General features: G+C 40.9%; 1 protein-coding gene across 14 annotated transcripts in view; it reads right to left on the bottom strand.

Moving 5' to 3' along the window:
* Positions 1–8,683: 8,683 nt before the first annotated feature.
* Positions 8,684–21,944, bottom strand: part of fgfr1a (fibroblast growth factor receptor 1a) — a 77,420-nt gene continuing 64,159 nt past the window's right edge. For 7 of the 14 annotated variants that reach the window (XM_034117873.1, XM_034117880.1, XM_034117883.1 and 4 more), the window contains 13 exons: positions 21,174–21,297; positions 19,639–19,829; positions 18,821–18,971; positions 15,433–15,629; positions 14,059–14,204; positions 13,680–13,801; positions 13,041–13,151; positions 12,098–12,288; positions 11,619–11,741; positions 11,465–11,535; positions 11,222–11,359; positions 10,170–10,275; positions 8,684–10,079 (listed from right to left, as the gene is read on the bottom strand). In XM_034117873.1, coding sequence (XP_033973764.1) covers positions 9,903–10,079; positions 10,170–10,275; positions 11,222–11,359; positions 11,465–11,535; positions 11,619–11,741; positions 12,098–12,288; positions 13,041–13,151; positions 13,680–13,801; positions 14,059–14,204; positions 15,433–15,629; positions 18,821–18,971; positions 19,639–19,829; positions 21,174–21,297 — 1,848 coding nt within the window. In that variant the 3' untranslated portion in view covers positions 8,684–9,902. Of the gene's footprint in view, positions 10,080–10,169; positions 10,276–11,221; positions 11,360–11,464; positions 11,536–11,618; positions 11,742–12,097; positions 12,289–13,040; positions 13,152–13,679; positions 13,802–14,058; positions 14,205–15,432; positions 15,630–17,939; positions 18,085–18,820; positions 18,972–19,638; positions 19,830–21,173; positions 21,298–21,944 lie in introns of all 14 variants that reach the window. The other 7 variants (XM_034117875.1, XM_034117887.1, XM_034117874.1 and 4 more) reach the window with 4 other exon arrangements.

Here is a 21,944-nt window from a genome sequence, read left to right as displayed (position 1 = left end):
ATGACGAGCAGTGCTGCTTTCTCTGCACAAAGACCTGTAGGCGAGGGGAGCTGACAATGAATTATTTACTATCGCACGCGCATAAAACCTCAGAACAACAGCAGCAGTTAGGGAGAGAGGGAGGGAGGTGTGAGGAGGTTGGGTCCTTGCTGATGAAAGATTTAACTACCATGTTCAGTGTGTGAAAGCTCTTATCAAGTGTGAAGTCGTGTCATGCTGCTGCAGACAAGCCGGCAGCAAGGATGCAGGAAAAATGTGTGTGAAAGCATCCATGTGTTTCCAAGTGGCTGTGTGTGTGGGAGGGAGTCTGTGTTCTGGCAGCTTTGAACAGCAAGCAGTGCTCACACTTTCTGTAAGCATGCAGGTACAAACTGAGAAACACTATTGATAGAACCAAAACAGATACCACATGCTTAAGAATAGACATGAGAGATGTACCAGGAAAAGTACACTACATCTGGTCATTTATTTTCATTTGAAAGACACTGCCTCTCAGACGACAGAGAAGATGAACAGCGGCCATAAAGAGGCGCTCCAGTGATTGGGAACTGCACTTCCATTAGGTTGTGGCACTTCAGAGAGACATATTAAAATGGAACGGTCTAAATCAAAGCAGCAGGAGCTGAGATCTCTCGACTCTTTGTTTGTAGTATGGATAAAGCTCCATTGGCAACACAAAAGTATCTTGACCTTCTGTGCCTGACCCATGTGTTTCAAATGTCTGCCTGTTTGTAACATGCCTGCGAGAGACATTTGGTAATTCCTTACTTCTTTTGAAAAAAAAGTTGGCTTAGAACACATCTGAGGACATTTTTCAAATTCAGTCAAACAATTTGGCTGAGAATTGAATTTTCTAGTTATACTGTATTAAGGTTTAGTCTTTGGGCACAAGTCTTTTTCTAAATGTAATTGTACTTTAGGAACAAACAGTACTCCAGCTCCAATGACTACATTTAGTGTCATGTTCAGCTACAAGGATCACAATTTGGTATCTATAATAAAATGTTGAAGATATGCACATGTATGCAGTGTAACATCAATTAAGTATGAAGACATTTACTAAACATAATGTTAGCAATTTCCTGACTAAGACTGTTGATAAAAGTGTGATTCTTTTTATGTGATCTAAAAATACACAATTAGTACTGTTAGATACTTGCCTAAAAAACAGAATTTCCCCTTGGGGATTAATAAAGTAGGTATTTTTCTTAAGTATGTCCGTACATTTTTCAAGACTTCGACCAATTACAACAAATGTTGTGGATATTCTCCTTATCATATTCATTATAGAGTTTATCAGAAGACATACACGCTCTGATTTTTCAGGACATGTACTTAAACACTATTGTGTAGTTATTTAATATAATTTTAGGTTTAAAAGTATTTATTATATTTTTCTGTAATGCCATCAGAGACACAATGTATAAGAATCAAATTGTACATTCTTGCTTTGAATGATTTCAAGCCCTAACAGCAAATAAAGGACAGATACAAGACATGACTTTATAGGTGAGAACATTTCTACCCTATAACTCAGGCTCAGGCCACCAGAGGGTGCTACCCACCACAGAGTAGAGGGTCTTCAGGACAGCAGGCTGTGCACAGTGTCTGAATGGCAGGCCTGCAGCTCAGTGCCAGGCATTACCAGCCTTCCCTCACAACGACTCTGTTGTCCCGAGCAAAGAAACCCTGCAACACACTGTCTGTCCATGTCTCGCCACACTGTTCCAACAGCAGCAGGGACACAGCATCACACATCTGATCCGAAGCAGTAGTTTTAGAGCAGAGTATGACTATTTATACAACTTCAGTTATTGTGTCTCATGATCTCTGATGTACGCCAACAGAAAGCTATGAAATGAAATAAAAAGCATTATGTTGATGAAAGAGAAAAGGCTCACAATATCTTCAGCCGGGGCTTCATTTAAAATCTGTTGGATGTTTGTATTGCCCTAGGACTGTTTGCTGTGTATCAGTGAAAGGTAGTTGTTGGTACAGAAGTCTGTCCATTTATCTTGTCTCTCTGTAGGCTGTGTTACATTTTAACTAAGAATGATTTCACATGTTACTAAATGATGGGTGGCGTCTCTTTGTGCCTTATCCAGTTATGGAATGACATTTCCTGTACAGCAGCTTTTTGTTGTGTTTTATTTTTCTTTTGTGCTTTGGTTCAGTGTGTTTGCGTGTGTCTTAGCTTTTTTTTTTGTTCTTACTGTATTCGTGGATTCATGCCAGTTACGCTCTGTGAGGAGCAGTTAATGCCTGGGCTTACTCCTTGCTGAGCTCCACCCAATCCGAACCTCCGGTGGGAACTAGCATAATTGCATGGCATAGAGCATGGAGCATGAAACAGCAGCTGGAAACCCAAACATGCCCTGTAAGCAGCAGAGGAATCTGAAATGTGGCTGAGATTAATCCGCAGAATGCTCTCTATACAAGTAGACTTAACTTAATTACAGGTTTCAGTCTAAAATATTGTTTTGGAAAATTTGCTGTGGAAATAAATCAGTTATCACATTTAATAATGTTTGCTCTTTTCTTTAGAACAGAGTTAATTTCTGCAGCTTATTTAGATTAGTCTCTCTCACGAAAATGCCTATTAGTACTCACATTTTACTGTGAGCACATTTTTACTGTTTTAGTGTATAGTTTAGTAATAATGTCCTTTTTTAACCTTCGACCGATTAGTCGTTAAACGCATTTTCATGTAAAATTCAAGAACATTTGGACATTTCTTGCTTTCCTTTGTTTTATATCATATTTAGGTGAATATCTTTGGGTTTTGAACGAACAAATAAGGCATTTTAGATCATAACATTACACTTTGAGAAACTTCTGACATGTCAAAGTTCAGACAAACAATCTCTAAGTCATGTACTCTACAGCATTAGCCTCTTGATCTACCTTGCTTCACGATTATCAACTATTCCAGTAATAACGAAGTTCAGCCAAGCTACCACTCACTCTGAGGGGTCAGTCTTAGCAGTTACACTTGGGAGTGCTGAGTTGGGCAAAAATGAGTCATTAAAAGTGTTCCTGTCTCCTGTGCCAGATTCTCACCATCCTCATCATATCCTCTGCTTTCTGGCACACATGCTTTCTCAAATCAGTGCTTCAACCCTGTTTGGATAACTCTGCGTCACATCCATGTTTAATAACACTGAGTTCGTTCACTTCAGTTTCAAACCCACATCCCACTCTGATTATGGGCCAAGGAGCCTGAAAAGACCTCTGTGTCTGTCTGTTTCCATTTCTGTTTGGCTTTCACCGTTTAGCCTCCTGGCTGCACAGGAAGCAGGAATAACAAAATAGGAAGAAAAGTGTTTCACCTCACTTCTTTTCAGGGAAAATCCCAGCTGCCCCAGGCACTGTGGATCATACCGGAGCCACAAAGGTGTAGAGACTTGAGTCAGACATGTACACACACGTTATGGTGTTTCTATACTGAAGAAACATGGCTGCACACCCTGAACAGTTCTTTACACCAAGTGTTTAATAGAGGGGGAAAAGGGCACAAATAAACAGGTGATTATCAGGCATTAAATCATTAACTTCATCTTCATGTGTCTTCATTAGGGTACAAGCTGATAGATGCTAGTAATTCAGTTGGCCAAGTCTAAGGACAAGTTGACATCCTCCTCGATGAGTCAGGAGCAAAAGATGCATTCACACGTCACTATGAAATTCAATAAGGTAAGTGTTTGTCACTACTAGCCTTGCTGAGCACACATCTGTCATGTTAGATGAGTCTGTCTTTAATAATCAATTGCCGTGCTGCAAACACGCAAATAAAATTCCTAATTATTTCATATTAGATGATGAAGGTTAGTGCCTGGGGCAAGTCTATGAACAGCAGTGAAACATGTGATATCAAATGCTAACTTTGGGGTACCTTTAGGATTTTATACCAAACTGTGCCAAGAAAACAACCACCCCCAAATTGCTCTTTTTCCTCGCCTCCCTCTCTAAGTGCGGCTCAGTCACTGGAAGGTATGTCAGCCAATCTCATCCCAGGCTCAATTCAATTAAAGAGAGTACAAAGACATATGGCTCAGGGGCGCGTGATATGATTAGAGTTCTGTGCACAACGACGCTGCTGCTTTGATTCATACCCTCTCTTATCTAGTCACAAAGTGGCGGGCTGAAACAACTGAGCCAAGAAGGGCTCGCTCAAGAGAGCTACAGTATCCTCAAGGGGCGAAAAAAAGCCTCCTGATGTGATCTCCATCTATCAACAGGTCATATAGTCATTATCTTTGCAATGAAAACACGCTGCAGTGACAAAACAGACACAAAATCATTACATCTAAGGGAGATTATCTGTTGATTGTGACATTTTGAGACTAAGTGGATCAAGAAAATCATCCAAACCAAATACTGCTTCTCCCCAATCAGGACAATGCAGAGGAGCAACTGTACCCCATGCCCTCCCCCCATGCTCATCTTCAAGCCAAGCTGCCATAAAAGACAGGTGATACGCCTCCTGGGACAGGGATGTGTCGGAGGAATGCGTGTGCAGGTATCCTGCTGCCTGTGGGGACTGCAGAGAAAGGCCCAGCGCACCAGTTGATCCTGTTTGATAAAGGCCCTGACAGGCCCAGATTATATGTCTCAGCCTGGAGGAGGTGTCCGTGTCTCATTCCTGCGCTGAAGAAAGTCGATCTGGTGGGAAAGAGGCGGGGCCATGCCTGTAGGCGTCAGTTTTTGTATGGACGCCAACACACACCTTGTTAGGGCAGACACCACTACCACTGCTCCCTTGTCCCCCCCCCTCATTCGACTCCAAACAAACACACTCATCCATCTCCTTTACCTGACCACACCTGTGCCTCCAGACGCCATAAATACTCATTCCACAAATCCTGTCAGAGATAGATTTTACAACAAGAAACTTGAGCCTCAAAATGTCCTATTTTCATGTTTGCAGACAACAGTCTTTTTTATGAATCTCCATAAATCACAATGTGAATAAAGGTGGTTAGAAAAACTATATCTGGGAAACATATAGGGAATAGGGTAGCAAAAGTTTTCTAATGGGGAACCTTGGAATAAACAACACTAACTGTAATAATTGTAGTAGTTTTAGGGTGCTTCCAAAAGGGCTGAAACACGTGTTCCCATTCAAATCCAACTGAGTTTAACAATATGTAGTGTACGGAACAGATATCTCCCCACAAACGTATGCCTATTGTTTTTGTGATGTGGAGAAAAGAATCAAAAGGGCAGCGACTGAAAAACAATGGTAAGACGTGCAGTGAGTGACAGGCCGTGCCCCAGGCTCACCCCTTCTGTTATGTCTGTCCCACAGAGCAGCCGGGCGCCGGGGACCTGTCACACAGACAGACGTCTCTCAAACAGGGGCCCGGGCCCTCTGTGGAGACGGAAACATCAACAACCAGAGAGCAGGGACGAGGAGACGACACCCACTGCCTCCGTCTGTCAATGTTTTCTTCACGAGGGCAACAGAAGGTTCAGCTCAGACACTTTGACATCCAGAGACAAGACCAGGGGTGGAAGAAGTATTTAGATCTTCAACTTAAATACAAGTACTAATACCGCACAAAAATTATTTGTTACCAGAAAAAGTCCTGCATTTGAAATGTTGATCATGTAAAAGTAAGTGTATTACACGTAAAAACATTGATTGAAAGAAAAATCTAATATTAAAAGAAAAACACTCAAAATCTCTCCTAAATTATAATTACTTCAATGTTTACGAATGCCAAATAGTTTACTCAGTTTGAATGTTTATTAATCAACTAAGCTGTTCTTGTATAAACTGTCTAGTTTAACCTCAACAACATTTTATAATTTATAAACATTTCAGTTTTTAAATGCAACGATGTTCATTTGTAAACTAATTAATGTTGTGAAATAGATGTAAAGTAAACAGTACAATATGAATTGTTGTGGAGTTGAAGAATAAAGTGACATGAAAAAAAGCAAAGTACAAGTACCTCATCATGTTACGTAAGCACAGTGCTTGAGTTCATTTACTTTGTGACATTCCACCACTAAATGTTTATAAATATTAAACGTATTACATATTTTCTTTTGCTGAAAAACATGTCTTCAAGAGGGAACAACACCCAAAACCACAGTGGCCACATTGAGACACAAAACAGCTGCTCGTCATCTTAACTGCTGTTAACAAGGGAGGGGACTCACAGTGGGCAGCAAACAACAGAAAATTAAAATTCCTCCTCTGTTTTGAAATCAGAAATCTATGGTGTACCAGAGCTAATCCTGTCTGCTGCGGTTACCCACACGCACACGCACACACACACACACACACACACACACGCACTTCATGTCTGAGGTCTCGTTTTTATGTGCTCGTCGTAAGGAGGAATGCAAGGACATGTCTCCTTCACCTTGCACATGGACACTGGCCAGAATGATATTCATGAGTTCCTGTATTACACTGCTGTAGCCTTCCCCTCCATCCCATCATGGGCACTGACATCCCTCCCATAAATAATCTGTTCATTTGTGAGGGGACAGAGGTGCACAACAACTGGCTGATGTCACCGCTCCTTGTTTCCTGTAGGCTGAAATAAGCAGAAAAAACACACACACACACACACACACACACAGTACCATCATCATCACCACTGGCGTCATCGCAGCCGAGGACCCTCTTCTCTAACTGCGGCCGAGAAAGATACTGTGATTGACGACATGTCTTCTTCACAGGGTGGCAGAGAGTTGAAGGGCAGGTCATCTGTCACCGCTGACAGGAAACGCACAGGGTGGAGATTAATGGTGAGGCTCAGGCTTCTCTCCAGACCTGGAGATGATAATCCCAAACTGGAAATAAATCAAACAATCTCTGGTAAACAAGAACACAGCAATTCGTCTAACAGGCCCCCCGAGGAAACATGGCGTGTCATATTGCTCATATTACTGACTTCTAGTTTGTAGATGATGATGATTTGAACTAATTTATATCATGAAGATGTCATGATGCATTCATTGCCAGGGAGAGGGGGCAACCATTTCCTGTAACTGCAATTAAATTAGATATTTAAATGACCAATTTGAGAGTCAGAAGATTAATTAAAAAAAAAGAATGTGACATAAAAATCAATCTTTGTAAAAATGTCAAAATTCCCATCGCATGTCAACATGAACTAAGACTAACAAAAAAAACAAGGCTGGGTGATATATTAAAAAAAAAAAAATGTTGTTACATTAATATCCCAAGAGCAACCAGAGGAGCTTTTCTTGTTGATGCTAACTGCTAATTCTTCTTCAGTTTACTCCATAGGCTAAATCAGTATTTCCTACAAACAAGGGAACAAGACCTGGGCCTGGGTTGAACGGAAAGGATGTGTTGCATTTTTCCTTCTTACTCCCAAAGACAATTCTTCAATTGTCACGTCAATATCCCCCCTCCATTTCAGGGAAAAGCCTTTGTTCATCAGTGTTCAACCAATGTTGGAAAGAACAACTTTACTTTGTAGGACTGCGTTGCTTGCCTCCTTCGGTTAAGGGCACGATGTCCTACAAATAAGCTGTTACAATTAGACAAGGGGTGTTGCTGGATCTTAACATACCAAGGCTTGGATTACTAAAATTCCTGTAATCCCAAATCAATCATCAGACATTCATTTCAGACAAAAACAGGACGCAGCAGTAGCTCCTTCCATCTCGGTGATTAAACACCATATAATTAGATAGCGTAACTGTTGACAATATACACCCTCCTGTGTCCTCAATGCAGCAAAAATAAAGAGACATTGAGTTTGTAAATGAATGCTTTCTGCAGAGCACTACACTGGACGATAGCTGATGAACTTTGCTTTACCAAACTATTCCTGTACCATCTGTCAGAAGTGATAACACCTAGTAGCATCTGTGCTCCTCCGCTCTGCACCATTAGCAGGTTATAAAGCTGGGCCTCTCCTGTGCTTTCTATTCTTAAATAGAGCTCTTCATCACCTCAACCACGGCACAGATGATACGGTTTATAACCCCCCTTCAACATTCGTTTCCAGGAGGAGATGATATTTCTCCCCAAAACAATAAGGTCTGTTGAATCCTTGAAGTGTGTGTTGAAATCCTTAAAGCCATGAGATGTATTGTTGAGCAAACAAAAAAGTATAATGGTATCATCTTAAAAGTCCCTGCAGCTTGTATTCATATAACTGTTAAAAGTAGCAAGCTCTCTATTAAGTAAAATGCCCCCCCCCACCACCCACCCACTGCTGTAATACAGTATGCACAGAAGGCTAACTGCATTGACCCGAGCTTTAAGAGCTGGCTTTTTAAAAAGGTCGAAAGCCAGTCGCGCTGTGCGGCTGATTTTAGCCTGTTGCGTGGAGACTGCAATCCAGGTGATGCATCAGCCAATGGCAGTAAGCCAGAGGCAGACACGGGCATCAAGGTTGGTGTGGCTGATGGATGGAAGTGTAGCACCAGCACTTGCCAAGCCATTCCCACGGCCATAAATTACATGTTTACTGCCGGCTGTGGCTCTCTGCGCTCGCCAACATTTCTACTGATGTCAGCAGCACATTATCATATCTAATCAGCCCCCAGCAACCCGTGTTAAATGGGTGGGGGATTGAAGTGACCATCGTTCCATCTCTGTAAACATGATTTACATCACAAACATGAATATATCGATATTTATAGACCCCTTTATGAAGTAGAGTTCAAACTCTGAAAGCTTTGGCGGTTTGTTTTTCGATAGCATTTTTATTTAATGTAATCCTTTTACGATGACATACGTGTTCTGCAACCCTTCGTCAGAAGTTATATGGCAGCAAATGTAACTCCTGTTAAAGCATTTACAGTAGAAAATAAGTTCATCACATGGAAGGCATGCACAGTGGAAGTGCATGATGTTGACTGAAGCTAATTACTCTGGATTGTAACAAGCATGGCGTACAACCAGGAATATTTACAGTTGTGACCATCCTCGAAGTTAATGAACAATTTTTGAATGAGACAAGATACAATTTTCTACACACATCCAGCATACACACAGACAGTCACACACACACACACACACACACACACACACACACACACACACACAAACAGATATTATAAATCTATCTCTTCTGATGGAGAGAAACCCCAAACACTGAGTTACACTGTATTGCAGGTTTGTGTTATGAAAAGCACTTACAGTTAAAAAATAGAAAACCCAATATATATTTTCTCCATTGATGATTATGCAGTAAATTTAGGGGAATCAACGCTGTGATACAGCAAAAAAACTGGCCATGTAATCCTCAGCAATTTAAAGATATTCTCCTGTAACAACTTCCCCTACAGACTATATTAAAAAATGGATCAAACCTTGTACAAAAGAAATAAATCAATGATGGTAATAAAAATAAGAGTACAATGTAAATATATATTCATATTTATAATTTTCTAACTGTATTTACAAGAAGATAATGAATGATGCAGAGGACCACGGTGCTGCATGTCCCTTGGTAGTATATTCTCTGGATTTGGTCTGAGAAGCAGAATATTGTCCTCTACTACTGATGAAACAACCATTGAGGGGAGAAAAAAAACAACAAAACTAACAAAATCGAAATCATAGTCAGTCCTTTCGATTCACCTGACCCGTCGAATGCCCAAAGTGGAGAGAAGAGTGTGAGTCTTATCTTTTTTTTTTCCTGGCACTGTGACAAACTGCCTGTCCCGTTAATACGAAGTGCCCCATAAACATCGTCACCACCAAGACCCGGAAAACGGCTGCACTCCTCAGTCCGTGTGATCCAACAAGTTCTACTAGGCGTCTCTCTCCGAGCTCCTTTCTCACAGAGCACTGAGTTTTTTTTTTTAGCTTCCTCTCTGGAAATGTGGGGAAGAGTCCAACCCCATGAGGCAGGGAGCGGAGGAAATGTCAATGTTTGTCTGAATGGAGGTTTGAGGTATCAGCGTTTCTTAATGGCTGCCCCGTTCGGGTGGGGAGGGAACTTTGGCAGACAGGGCTCCTCAGCACCGGCATCGTGGGAGAAGACAGAGTCCTCGCCCGAGGAGCAGGTGGAGCTGCGGGTGTCCGGGTAGCTGGGGGAATATTGGTCCAGAGGCGGAGACAGCTCCAGATACTCCTGTAGACAACAAAGAAAGAAAATAAATCAGCATTTTACGTACAAAACATTTCTGCTTCTTCCATGTTTGATGAGGAGAGGAGGACTGACCTGGTTGGCGGTCATGGCCAAGCAGCGATCCAGGTCCTCCACCAGCTGTTTGAATGTTGGTCTGTGAGAGGGCACGGCATTCCAGCAGTCCCTCATCATCATATACCTGCAGAGATCAAGAGATTCAATATTGAGTGGTCAAGATGAGATTGCCCTTAAGTGTACAAAAAATACATGTTTTTCCTCTTAACTGCAGTGCCATTTAAATAATGTGTTGAGTGTTGAAGATATCCATTGAAGAGACGTCTGCCTTTTCTCTAATATAATGGGAATAGTGGGTACTCGGCTAAATACATGTTTAAACTCAACAGCAATGTCTATTACCAGAAATCACAGGCCGGTAACTAAAAGATATTACACAGACCCTCGTGTGAGCCGTTTCATTTAGGAACTATTTTCTTTCTACAGAACTATACCTGCTCACTGCTGAGAAAGATGCATGCATCTACCTATGGAGGAGACAATCTTGTTTGTGACAGCGCGCGATGTAAGATATAAATACCAATCTTCTTGCCAGTAGTGTTTATAAATCTGTTTTAAAATCAATACGCTCCATTTGGTGCTCACTCAACCTGCGAGTGGTTGTCACACAGACAAAGGCAGGATCATTATAACGTTGCTAAGCTCCTGGATCTTTTCTATAAACAACGAATACAAATGTTGATGCCAACTGAGCATGAGACAGAGCAGTGACCGGGCTTTAAACCCTTACATTATTGTTTTTCAAGTGACAACAAAAAAAGGCATATACTGTACTTGACTCAATCTCTTGGCATTGACTGGTTACCTTTTCTTTCTTTCAATCAAAGCACACATATGAGAAATAACTATAATCTTGATAAAGATAACATCCGGTTCAGAGGCAGTCTGGTTAAAACACAGACAAGACCTGGTCATGGCAGAAAATTAAAATGGGACCCGAACAATACTATTTTTATTTTATCTGGTAGAGACCTTAGGTTCGACAGAGACTTTTACCTGGTTAAATAAAGGATATATAAAGTTAACCTTACAAAAAAATTAGACCATTTTGGTGTGTAGTGTTTACTTACATTTCATGAGTGCACGTTGAGGGCTGGTCCATACGGTGGCCATCCTTCAGCAGCTTGAACAGCTCCTCCACTGGGACCCCGGGGTATGGAGAGCCCCCCAGGGTGAAGATCTCCCAAAGCAGCACCCCAAATGACCAGCTGCAGACAGAAACAGACAGGAGCGTTTACATTTTCTGCCCGACTAAATGTTGTCCTCACACTTATAATGGCTGGATTGGAAAAGTATAGATTTGTGATACTCACACATCACTCTGGTTTGTGTATATTCTGTCAAACAGAGCCTCGGGAGCCATCCACTTGACTGGTAAACGACCCTGTGGAAAGATATGCTTGTTATCGCTGTGTACAGAATTTCGTTTTTCCTTTCATGTGTTAAGCTAATAATAGGAATACTCACATTGGTGGTCTTCTTATAGTAATCAATGTGGTGGATATCTCTTGCCAGGCCGAAGTCAGCTATTTTCATCACGCTATCCTCCGTTACCAAAACATTGCGAGCTGCAAGATCTCTGTGGATACACTGCACAAATAACAATAGATATTACTAAAACTGAAGCAATACATCAGTCAAATACAGAGCTTGATAATCTGTATAGAATGTTTATTATAGAGAGTAAAAAAATGCATTCATTTTCTAATTTCTGAACTGTTAAACATTGTTTTGTGTGTTTCTGTATTTCATCTCACTATGACCATATTAAAATGTATTATGTTTTTATCTGTTTGATCCTGTAAAGCACTTTGAATTGCATCACTGTATGAATTGTGCTATACAAATAAATTGCCTTGCCTTGCCTTGCCTTGCAGGTTTTCCTTACTCAATCTGCAAATCTAATATATAACAGTTGAGAATGGTTGGTTGAACTTTGTAGTTACCTTTTTAGAGGACAGATACTCCATGCCTCGGGCCACTTGGTAGGCACAGGACACCAGGTCTTTGATGGCCATGTTCTCCACAGGGACCTGGTCTGGGTTGTAGCAGTACTCCATGCCTGGCGGGCGCCGAGCTCGCAAGTACTCCCGCAGGTTGCCCTTGGACGCATACTCTACTATCACGTACAGAGGACCTGCAAACAATTGGAAGGAATGTATTTATTATTATAAATAGAGGCCAAGTTATAATTATGTTGGTTTGTCATTAGACAGCATAAGACACATGACATTTTTTAGTGTCTCAGATATGAGGGCGGATACTAGAAACATTGAGTCAAATATAATTGTGTTTATTGTGAAAGTAGAGGTTATTGCAGCACCCAAAATAATCATAAAGGCAACTAAATAATTGTTCTGATGGATGAAGGATTATTTACAGAAAAAATGTGCACATCAAATACTTAAATACTTTTTTTAAAGGTACTAGAACTATAGGCAAGTAAATGAACATACCTGCAGTTTTAAAATAGATATTAAGTTAAAAATAATTGGTTGGTAACAGTTTCTAAATAAAGTAGAGTGAACAAAGAGCTTGGTGTTTCAGTTTGAAAGCAACAGAGTGGTGTGCACTGCGGGATCATTAAAAGTTTCCTTCAGTTCTTTGTCAGGTATGCTTCGAGGGAATTGGCAGCAGCGTTGGTCGATTCAAACTGCGAGCTCGGAAGCTGGTGTCAGGAGAGTTTACTCATGCAGGTCTACACCTCTCTCTGCAGGGTCATGATAATCTACGGTGTGTGTGTGTGTGTGTGTGTGTGTGTGTGTGTGTGTGTGTGTGTGTGTGTGTGTGTGTGTGTGTGTGTGTGTGTGTGTGTGTGTGTGTGTGTGTGTGTGTGTGTGTGTGTGTGTGTGGCAGGTCAGTGGCAGACCCCTGACTGTCTGGTCCTACCATCCTGGGTGCAGGCTCCCAGCAGATTAATGATGTTCTTGTGCTTCCCAATGATCTTCATCATCTCCATCTCTGAAATCAGGTCTGACAGGTCTTTCTCTGTGGCGTCAGCTGGAGGGGAAGAGAAATTAATCATATTAGGGCAATTAGTCAACGTGCTGTTGCTGAAAAGGCCCCAAAAGGCCTCATAATAAATCACTGTGCAAAGAAAATACAACTACATTGCAGATCTTGCAGAGTTTGGCTGACTGTTTTAGAGAATGCTCCCTGAGGAAAGGCACTTAGAGTAGGAGACAATAAATGCTACTTTCCCTACATCGTCACTCCTCTGCAGTTTAATGAACACTGTTTTATATGGGATGTCAAGGGGTCTCATAAATGTTTACTCTCCTCTGCTCATTTACGCAGTGGCTCCAATCCAGTGCAGATGTCTCCCAGTATCTCTTCATCAAGTTTCAGTGTTTTATTTTCCCTGGAGCGTGGGCTTTAGGCTTCTGCCAAGATCTATTACTATAAACCGAATATTTTTCTAAACTTATTATTTCTGCAGATCTGTTTTTTTTTTTTTTAGTAACTGTACATCCAAGCCTTCTGTAAACCCACGTGCTCGAAAACTTTAAAGAAGAACACCAAACTTACATTTCAACATTTTGACCGCAACCTTGGTCTGACGGTTTGGCTTTTCTTTGTCCAGACCGAGCGCCTCTCCCATCACCACCTGACCGAAGCAGCCTTCACCCAGAGGCTTCCCAAGAACAAGTCTGAGGAGGGGGAGAAAGACACAGAGATAGTCAATGGAGTATAACTATGAATCTGTAGAATGTGTGTGTTAAGTTTAAATCTTTAAGAGGTTTCGTTCAAGACCGTAAAAAGGCACCTTAACATTAGTTTTTTGATTAAAATCTAGAGAAACTCTCACTTCATTTGAGCTGTTGGTTCCTTTTCAAGCATATTAACTATTTTAACTGGATAAGTTTACTTTCTCAAGGAAAAACAAACTTCAAGGAAGTGTGCATACCTATCCCGCAGAAGCTCCCAGCGAGGGTCCTGGGGCAGCTCGTACTCTGACACCCCGGGCAGCATGGGGGATCCACAGGAGGAGAGGCGGGAGGGACGAACCAGCATCACTCCAGAGTGGATGGAGGAGCTCGAGTCCACAGACACCTGAGGAAAAAAGACTAAAATTACTTCTCTCGTAGTGGAACAGACACCAGTGGCAAGATCTTATATAGTTCACAGCAGGGCAGTAAAGAAAAATTAAACTGGCATGGGACAATCGAAACATTGTATATCCCTTATGATATTTAAATTATCATTACTACCCTTGAAATATGCTTAAAACTCTTAAAATGACATCTGAACTTAACTCGAAACAACTTTAATAAGGTTATAAACATCATAGGGTCCCCATGCATAAGTAAAGAACAATAATATAAATAATAATAGCAACATCATGTTTGTCTATTCTTTCTTACATACTTATTCCTTTCAATATAAAACAAGGCTTCTCAAACCATGATAGAGATTCAGACAGTTTTTTAAGTAACTCGTGTGAGGGATCCTATGTCACCCTGTCCTTTCTACAGAGTAGTTCATATCATTTCTATGTAGGACCATGGAACAACCACACAAACCACTTAGGTGCACTACACCAACGGAGAAGAATACTCCTCGAATACTTACCTGATGTACAAGACCTCGAAGAGCTACAATGAACCTGGAAGCTCTTTAAATGCATGCTTTTAGTTATTTGTTAGTATAAACAGAAACTCTGTAAATGTACAGATGAGCTGAAATACATTTTAAAGGTCCCCTATTATAATGTTTTACATCACTATATTATAAGTCTCAGATATATACAAAACATGTCTCTGAAGTGTTTGGCTCCAAATACCAAACAGATCATTGTAGCATCCCATAAACCCCTCTGTTTCAGCCCTGTTTCAAAAGTGCTGATTCTGGGTCTGTTACTTTAGATGAAAATAAGGAGCCACTCCCCACGCCCCTCTGAGAGATATTTGGTTAAAAAAACCACAATGGTTGATAAGGTGGGGGGGGTGTCCTTGGTTGGTGATTGGCTAATGGTTACACAAGCCAAAAAAATCGTTATGACATCCTAAAGTGGCCACAATCTGATCAGCTCATTTTCAGACAGGTTTTTATATAAATGGATCAGGACAAAAAGTGAGCAAATCTTTTTTCCTAAAACTTTCAGATTCTATGTACACAGTTTATGTATAAAATTCATGAAAAAGTAAAAAAAAAAAAGTGGATTTTGCATAATAGGTGACCTTTAAAGCTTTTAATCTCCAAATAAACTGAGCAACTGGCATGTAGTGAGAGAAAGAGAAGAAGAAAAGGTGTAAATGTTCCAAACCCCCTATCTACTTTCTGTTACCTGTCTGCGCAGTGGGATGCTTTTGGCCAGCTTGTGGACGGCCAGCTGACTGTTGAAGTCGCTCTTCTTTGAGGAGGTGCGGATCTTGACAATGATTGCGATGGCAATCATGACAGCGATGAAGAAGAAGCCCACACAGTAGATGACCACCTCCAGGTAGGTATGGTTTGCTGGAGGATAGTGCGGGACAGCTAGAAGGGGGGAGCGCAGGGAGCAGGGAGGGGGTCAGCGGTCATCCATGAAATCACACTACGAAAGAAGTAGGGCTGGGCAATATATTCATATTATATCGATAATGTTATATGAGATTAGATAACGTTTAAGTGTCTTTTCCCCGTTTTAATAGCTGCATTAGAGGAAATTAGTGGAGTTTTCTGATTTATTATTGGCCACTACATCCACATTAATAATGATTATATATGAACAATTTAAATTGTGTAGATATTGTTATGATAGCAATAAAAGTCAACCCTACAATATCAATTGAGGTAGGTTATCAGAAATATGGTAGTATTTGATTTTCTACATATTGCCCAACCCTACACAGAATGTCTAACTTTATAAACCCAATCACACCAAACATACCCATGCTTTCAAGCACACACAAATAAATCAAACTGCACACCCAAACAAACACACACAAAACCACACAGCACACACACTGTCTAAAAACCAGAGCCTTTGACACAGACACCTTAGACAAAGAATTGACATTTGAAAAGGATCACTTCTTTAAAGCATGAGGCTTCAAACTACACTTTGAAGACAATATATGAAGAGGTCATTGAGATAAATGAGAAACAGTTGGGACAAACAAAGATGACTAACAGTCTTTGTTACACTAGCTAACAAATTATTTCATTCAGACCGACACATTTCTTTCAAGTGTAACAGTGTGCAAAGGATCTGACTTTTAAACAGCATATCAAGACTTCAAACACAAAGTTTAAAAACATAATTTCTACATAAGAATTAGCCTAATCTCAAGTCATGTCTACCTGTAGTCTAAAAGCAGCATATCAAAAAAGCACAAGCTTAATACAGTAGTTAACTGTTTATCCAACTAAACTAGCTACATTTAAATGTACACTTCTGACTCGACTTGTAATGCTATTATAATAAGTGGTGTGTTGGTGCTGGTAATAAGACTGTGTTTTTTTTAAGAAAACAACATTTAAGTGTTCAAAAATGCAACAAATAAATGCTTCTACTTATAAAGAAACTGTCCAAATCAGATCTTGTTTTTTTCCTCCCATTCAGTGAAAACACCAACGTTTACCATACCAATTTTAGGGGTGTAAGGGATTTCAGTAAAACAAATTGTTTGGTGGTTACCTTGGCTTGGGATGTTGCATTCGGATCAAAAGCTAGATATCAAAAAGTTTGTCTCTTGTTCTACCTACGGTGTTAAATCCTGTTGAGATTAATAATGACTACTCTTCTTTATTTGTGTCAAACAATGTATTTTAAGTCCATACAACTGCTCATTCTAATCTGGCATATGCTTAACATTTATTTAGAAACATTTATATTACATTTACAAAATAAATAAATGCAATATGCCTTATTAACTTATTTTATTTATTCAATAGCTTTAACTGTTTAGTTTAAATTGTTTAGAACTTGACAAAAAACGCAGGGTTGTGTATGAAAAATGTTCATGAAACGTTTTGACTCTTAACTCCAATTGTAGGAAGTATTACCACTTAAAAGTATGACACTGTGGCACTGTGTTGCCTCCTGTTAGTGCGAGATGATCAACTACAACTAATGTGTGCATGTTGAAAAATGCATCCCAAACCAAGGGTGCCGTACCGACTGAAGTGCACCGTTACACCCCCAACCAACACCAGCAACACAAGTGAGCTGCACTTGTGTGAAGAGGCTGACTGACAAGCAGCTTGATAATTGGACAAATGTCCATTCCAACCCTCAGGAATGAGACACACATCCACTACTGCGGGCCAATTATCAAAGCCAGCCGCTGTGCTCACAGCAGGAAATGACATAAGGAATACATGTCATTTGTAGCACTTGTCAAAGAAAATCAGCTTTACACCAAATTGAGCACAAACACCAGTTAAAAGCAGAACGGTAGAGACAGTTCAAAGTGAAATCTGATCAGAGCTGCCAAACAACCGCTCCATAAAAGTGATGTTCTACCTGGCTGAGACCATTAATTATACTTTAAAATACCACTGGCTGTTTTTCATGGTAGACCAGGTAGAAGACGGCTTTTGGGGTTGTTTGGCATTTGCTGATTTCATTAAAGAAACAGTGAAGCATGGCCCATACTCTCCCATCTAGAGAGTTTAGATGGAGCAGGAGCCATGCTGAGGACAGAGAAGGTTTTAGTATTTGTAACTCGCCCTGGCTTGCTCTTACATTTTTGTACAGAAATAGAGTCAGGCTCTTTTCTGGCCAATGTAAAGGTGGAGAGCCAGGCTGGAGTTGGAAAATGGTAAATAATGGAAATATAGGAGAGACAGAACCACTGATACCTTCAAAAACGGTCAACCATGCAGAGTGATGAGAGAACCCGATAGAATTGCCCGCCAAGCAGGTGTACTCCCCAGCGTCATCAAAAGACACATTTCTCAGTTGGAGGATTTCCATTTCCTTGTCCGTGGTGTTAAGGCCAGCGGTCTAGAAAATAACAAAGGAAGCAGACCCAACAAGAGGCCCAAGAGGGGAAAGGTAACCATGAGTAAAGGATTCTGAAAGAGAAAGGGGATGGAGGAGCGTTCTCCTCCTCGATCCAACACCATCTGCCCACAAAGTACCACAGAGAGCCCCTGCAGAGGACTCTCCTTTCTGTTAGTGGAGAAGAGGGTTAGGTTGACTCCTGAACTGGGCCACCCCATCACCACATCAAATACCTCAGTCTCATCTCTACATGCAAGAGATGGGCAACATGGAAAACTCCGCAGCAGAACAGGGCACACTCACACTCACAATCATACAAACTATGTAAGCATCAGATAAAAACAGGAGGTCTGGGGAACATAGGTCAGCAGAAGGAGGACAGCTTGGAAAAAAAAAGGGAGAGAGAGAGAGAGCCTGTGTGCTGTGCACGGAGGACTTTGAAGGGCAAGGGAGCGAGAGTAATAGAAGAAGATGGCAAGAGAGGCCCTTATTAGGAGGGCACGGCACAGGCATGGGGCAGGAATGGTAACGGGTCCAACATAAACCCAAGCCTAAACACTTTCAACTGTTCTGCTGGGAATTTTCCATAGCGTCATTTACAGTCAGGAGCACTGAGGCAGGAGAGAGGGAGGGAGAGACGGAGGGAGGAGAGAAACAGCTGAGGTTGTCTCGAGTTATACGGCCCTAGTTTATCCAGGTGGTCCACTGTGTCGTCCCTGTGCTGCGCGGTGGTTACCTGTGGGCTCATATCTGGTGACAGTCAGCCAGGCCGACTGATTGGCCTCTCCTATATAATTGGACACTTTACAAATATACTCTCCGCTCTCCTCCTCAGTCACATTGTAGAGGGCCAGCACCTGAGCGTCCGAGCTATTGACCCCAGAATGCTGGAAATAAAAACATGTCATGTGCATCACAGAAAATCAAATGACAGTAAAGAATTCAGGAGAAGTCATGTTGGTTATGTGCAGAGATTCAATATCAAGATACACTTCATATATTCAGTTCCTAGAGCCACAAGTTAGATTTAAGACTTTTATGCCACTTTTTAGATGCAATACAAACTCAAAGATAACCTAAATTAAATAGAACAACTTTGCTCAAAATATATCTGTAACATAAAAATGTTTTCATATAATTATCACTCACGCATGTTGCATCTGCTCTGAGCATCACAGAAAACCAACCAATAAGTGTACTGCTGGTTACTCTATCCTGATATGTGTGACGCTAATGCAAGAAGCATGCAGTCAATAGTTAAAAAAAAGATATGTTACCAATCATTTAGTCGTTTTAAAACTAATGACAGAAAAAAATGTATTATTCATTACTCATCTTAGCGTTGTTAAGAGCTTTGGAAGATTGATCCATACTTATTTCCGATTGATGATTTGAATGCCTTTTAAGATTTTTATAAGAATCCCCTTTCACAGGAAGTACTTACGATCTAAGAAAATAAGTGGCATAGCAATACAGGGCAATATATAAAGAAGCATTCAAAAGAGTAATTTATACTGGTTTGTTGCTGCAGGAGTGATAAGAGGAAGCTCCTACCTTGAGCACACGGACATACGGTAATCCATCAGAACCGACTCTGCTCCCGTTCACCTCGATGTGCTTCAGCCACTGGATGTGAGGCTGAGGGTCGCTGAACACTTTGCACTCAAACTCCACGTCGCTGCCCACCACGGCGGTGCGGTTGGCGGGCAGGCCGGCCTGCAGGATGGGCCTGTGGGGAGAGCGCTCTGAAACACAACACAAAACAAACGAATGTTAGATTAGAAGAAGATTGGCGAGCTTCAATATCAAAGACAAACACGTGCATCACTCCAAAAGTACACACGGCTGACTGATTATCAAACACAAGCCAAATAAAACCAATGCGTTGTTACGGGAAAGGGCTGGGACAGTCCGTCTGTATAATCTAAACTGATACTATGTCAATTATAGACAATCGTTCTGCTACATGGAGAATAAAATCAGCTATTTCCTCAGCTATTGAGGAAATAGATGGAAGTTGAGTATCTGATCTGGAGCTGTTACTGAAAAAATTAAAAGTTCCTGCGGCTCCATTTTGATGACTGATAACTCTCCAAAGTAAACTCACTAGCCAAGAATCTGGCAGTATGTCAACTGTGCAGGCTTTCCTCACCAAGACATTCACGGGCCCTTAGCAAGCACTTGTGAAATAATTCTCCCCTCACTGACGCCGTATCTCGGCTCATCAGGGTCTAAACATGGACTGAGGTCGAGCCCAGGGACAGCAGTGACGGAGGAAGTGGGGCCGAGATTTATAGAACCAGTGGTGTAGGAGTGAGGCACAGGGCAGGTCTGAGGGGAGTAATCACTTCTCTCCTCTACACACATCCATCACTCGTGCACAGGTTTTATTTATTAAAGGGCTGAGAGAGATACAGTCGAACCCAACACAATACTTTGACCCTTCGTCGATAAGGATTACAACAGGTTGGTTAATAGGGTATTCTGGTATGAGATATTGGAGGTATTATCCAACATTACTTAAGGAAAAGGATTTGGGACAAATTGATTCATGTAGGAATTGGGGCAACCCTAACCCTTTTTTTTCTTTTAAATAAATTTAAAAAATGTATGGTGAAAGTCTTGGTGAAAGAAAACGTATGGTGAAATAGGCTAACTCCTTAGAAACTTGTCCAAGCCAACCGTTTTAATGTATGCATCAGGCAGCAGTTTTTGTGTAACTTGAATTTGTTATTCTTGAAGCAAGTGAGAATTAAGAAATACTAAACACCATTTAGCTAAATCCGTTTATTTGTGCTAGTTTAGCATGAATAAATATGAATATGCAATCATATAACAATTAAATCGTCCTAAGCACACTTTACTGCTTCAATACCATATTTTTGGACAACATCTTATTAGCAAGCGGACTGGGGATTTCAATCAAATTGTGACCCCAACAAACCAAATCAATCAATATTGAAACAAATCAGAAAACATTGAAAGATTAACACCCATACTCTGGATTCTCATCAATATTTAACAGCCATGATAACGATTTATTGATCAGGGTTTAATATACAGACAACCTGATTGCAGTTTACACTTACCCACTACGTCGAGCTGGTAGGTGTGATTGATGCTGCCGTACTGGTTCTCCACCACACAGGTGTAGTTTCCCTTATCAGAGGGAACTACCGATTCCATGATGATGGTCCACACATGATCCCGGACCTAACAGTTTGGAAAAAGCAAATGTTAGAGTGACTGGCGTACAAACACAGTACAGATAGGACTGCTGCTCAAAGTGACTAAGTATCCAAACATACAGTTTATGGTATTAAACAGCACAGGGGATAACCCAGCTATGTACACAGATTAGTTAATTTGTTGGCAGCTACAGATGTGTTAGCTCACAAAAACCTCTCTCACTGCAGGTCAGTTTAGGTCCTGATGGAAATGGTAAAAAATAGCACTTAATAGTGTTTAAGAACAATCAGTACTTAAATTGAACTCAAATTGAAGTAACGTAAATGAGGCCAGCAGCTAGCCCACAGAGATGAAGCTAAACTGCAATTCTGCATTTTACATTAAAAACTTAAGAGAACTTGTGTTCTCTCCATCTGCTTTTACCCTATATGAATTGTCGTAAATCAAATGTTGTTCTGTTCAAAGCGACGGCTAACAAGGTCAATGATGTGTGATGTGATGATAACAAGATAACACACTACTCCTTCTTCCTGTGACACCAGCCTATGTTACAAACAGCGGATCTTTGTCCTACCAAACAAACACCAAAGGAAAATGGGTACATGTTTTATATACATCTGCCCCAACTTGTCTTATTAGCGCCAACTGATGTCTGGCTCTTTTTTCCAAGA

Source organism: Trematomus bernacchii, unplaced genomic scaffold (genome assembly GCF_902827165.1).
Source record: "Trematomus bernacchii unplaced genomic scaffold, fTreBer1.1, whole genome shotgun sequence".
NCBI lineage: Eukaryota > Metazoa > Chordata > Actinopteri > Perciformes > Nototheniidae > Trematomus > Trematomus bernacchii.
This window is presented reverse-complemented; position numbering and strand designations above follow the sequence as displayed.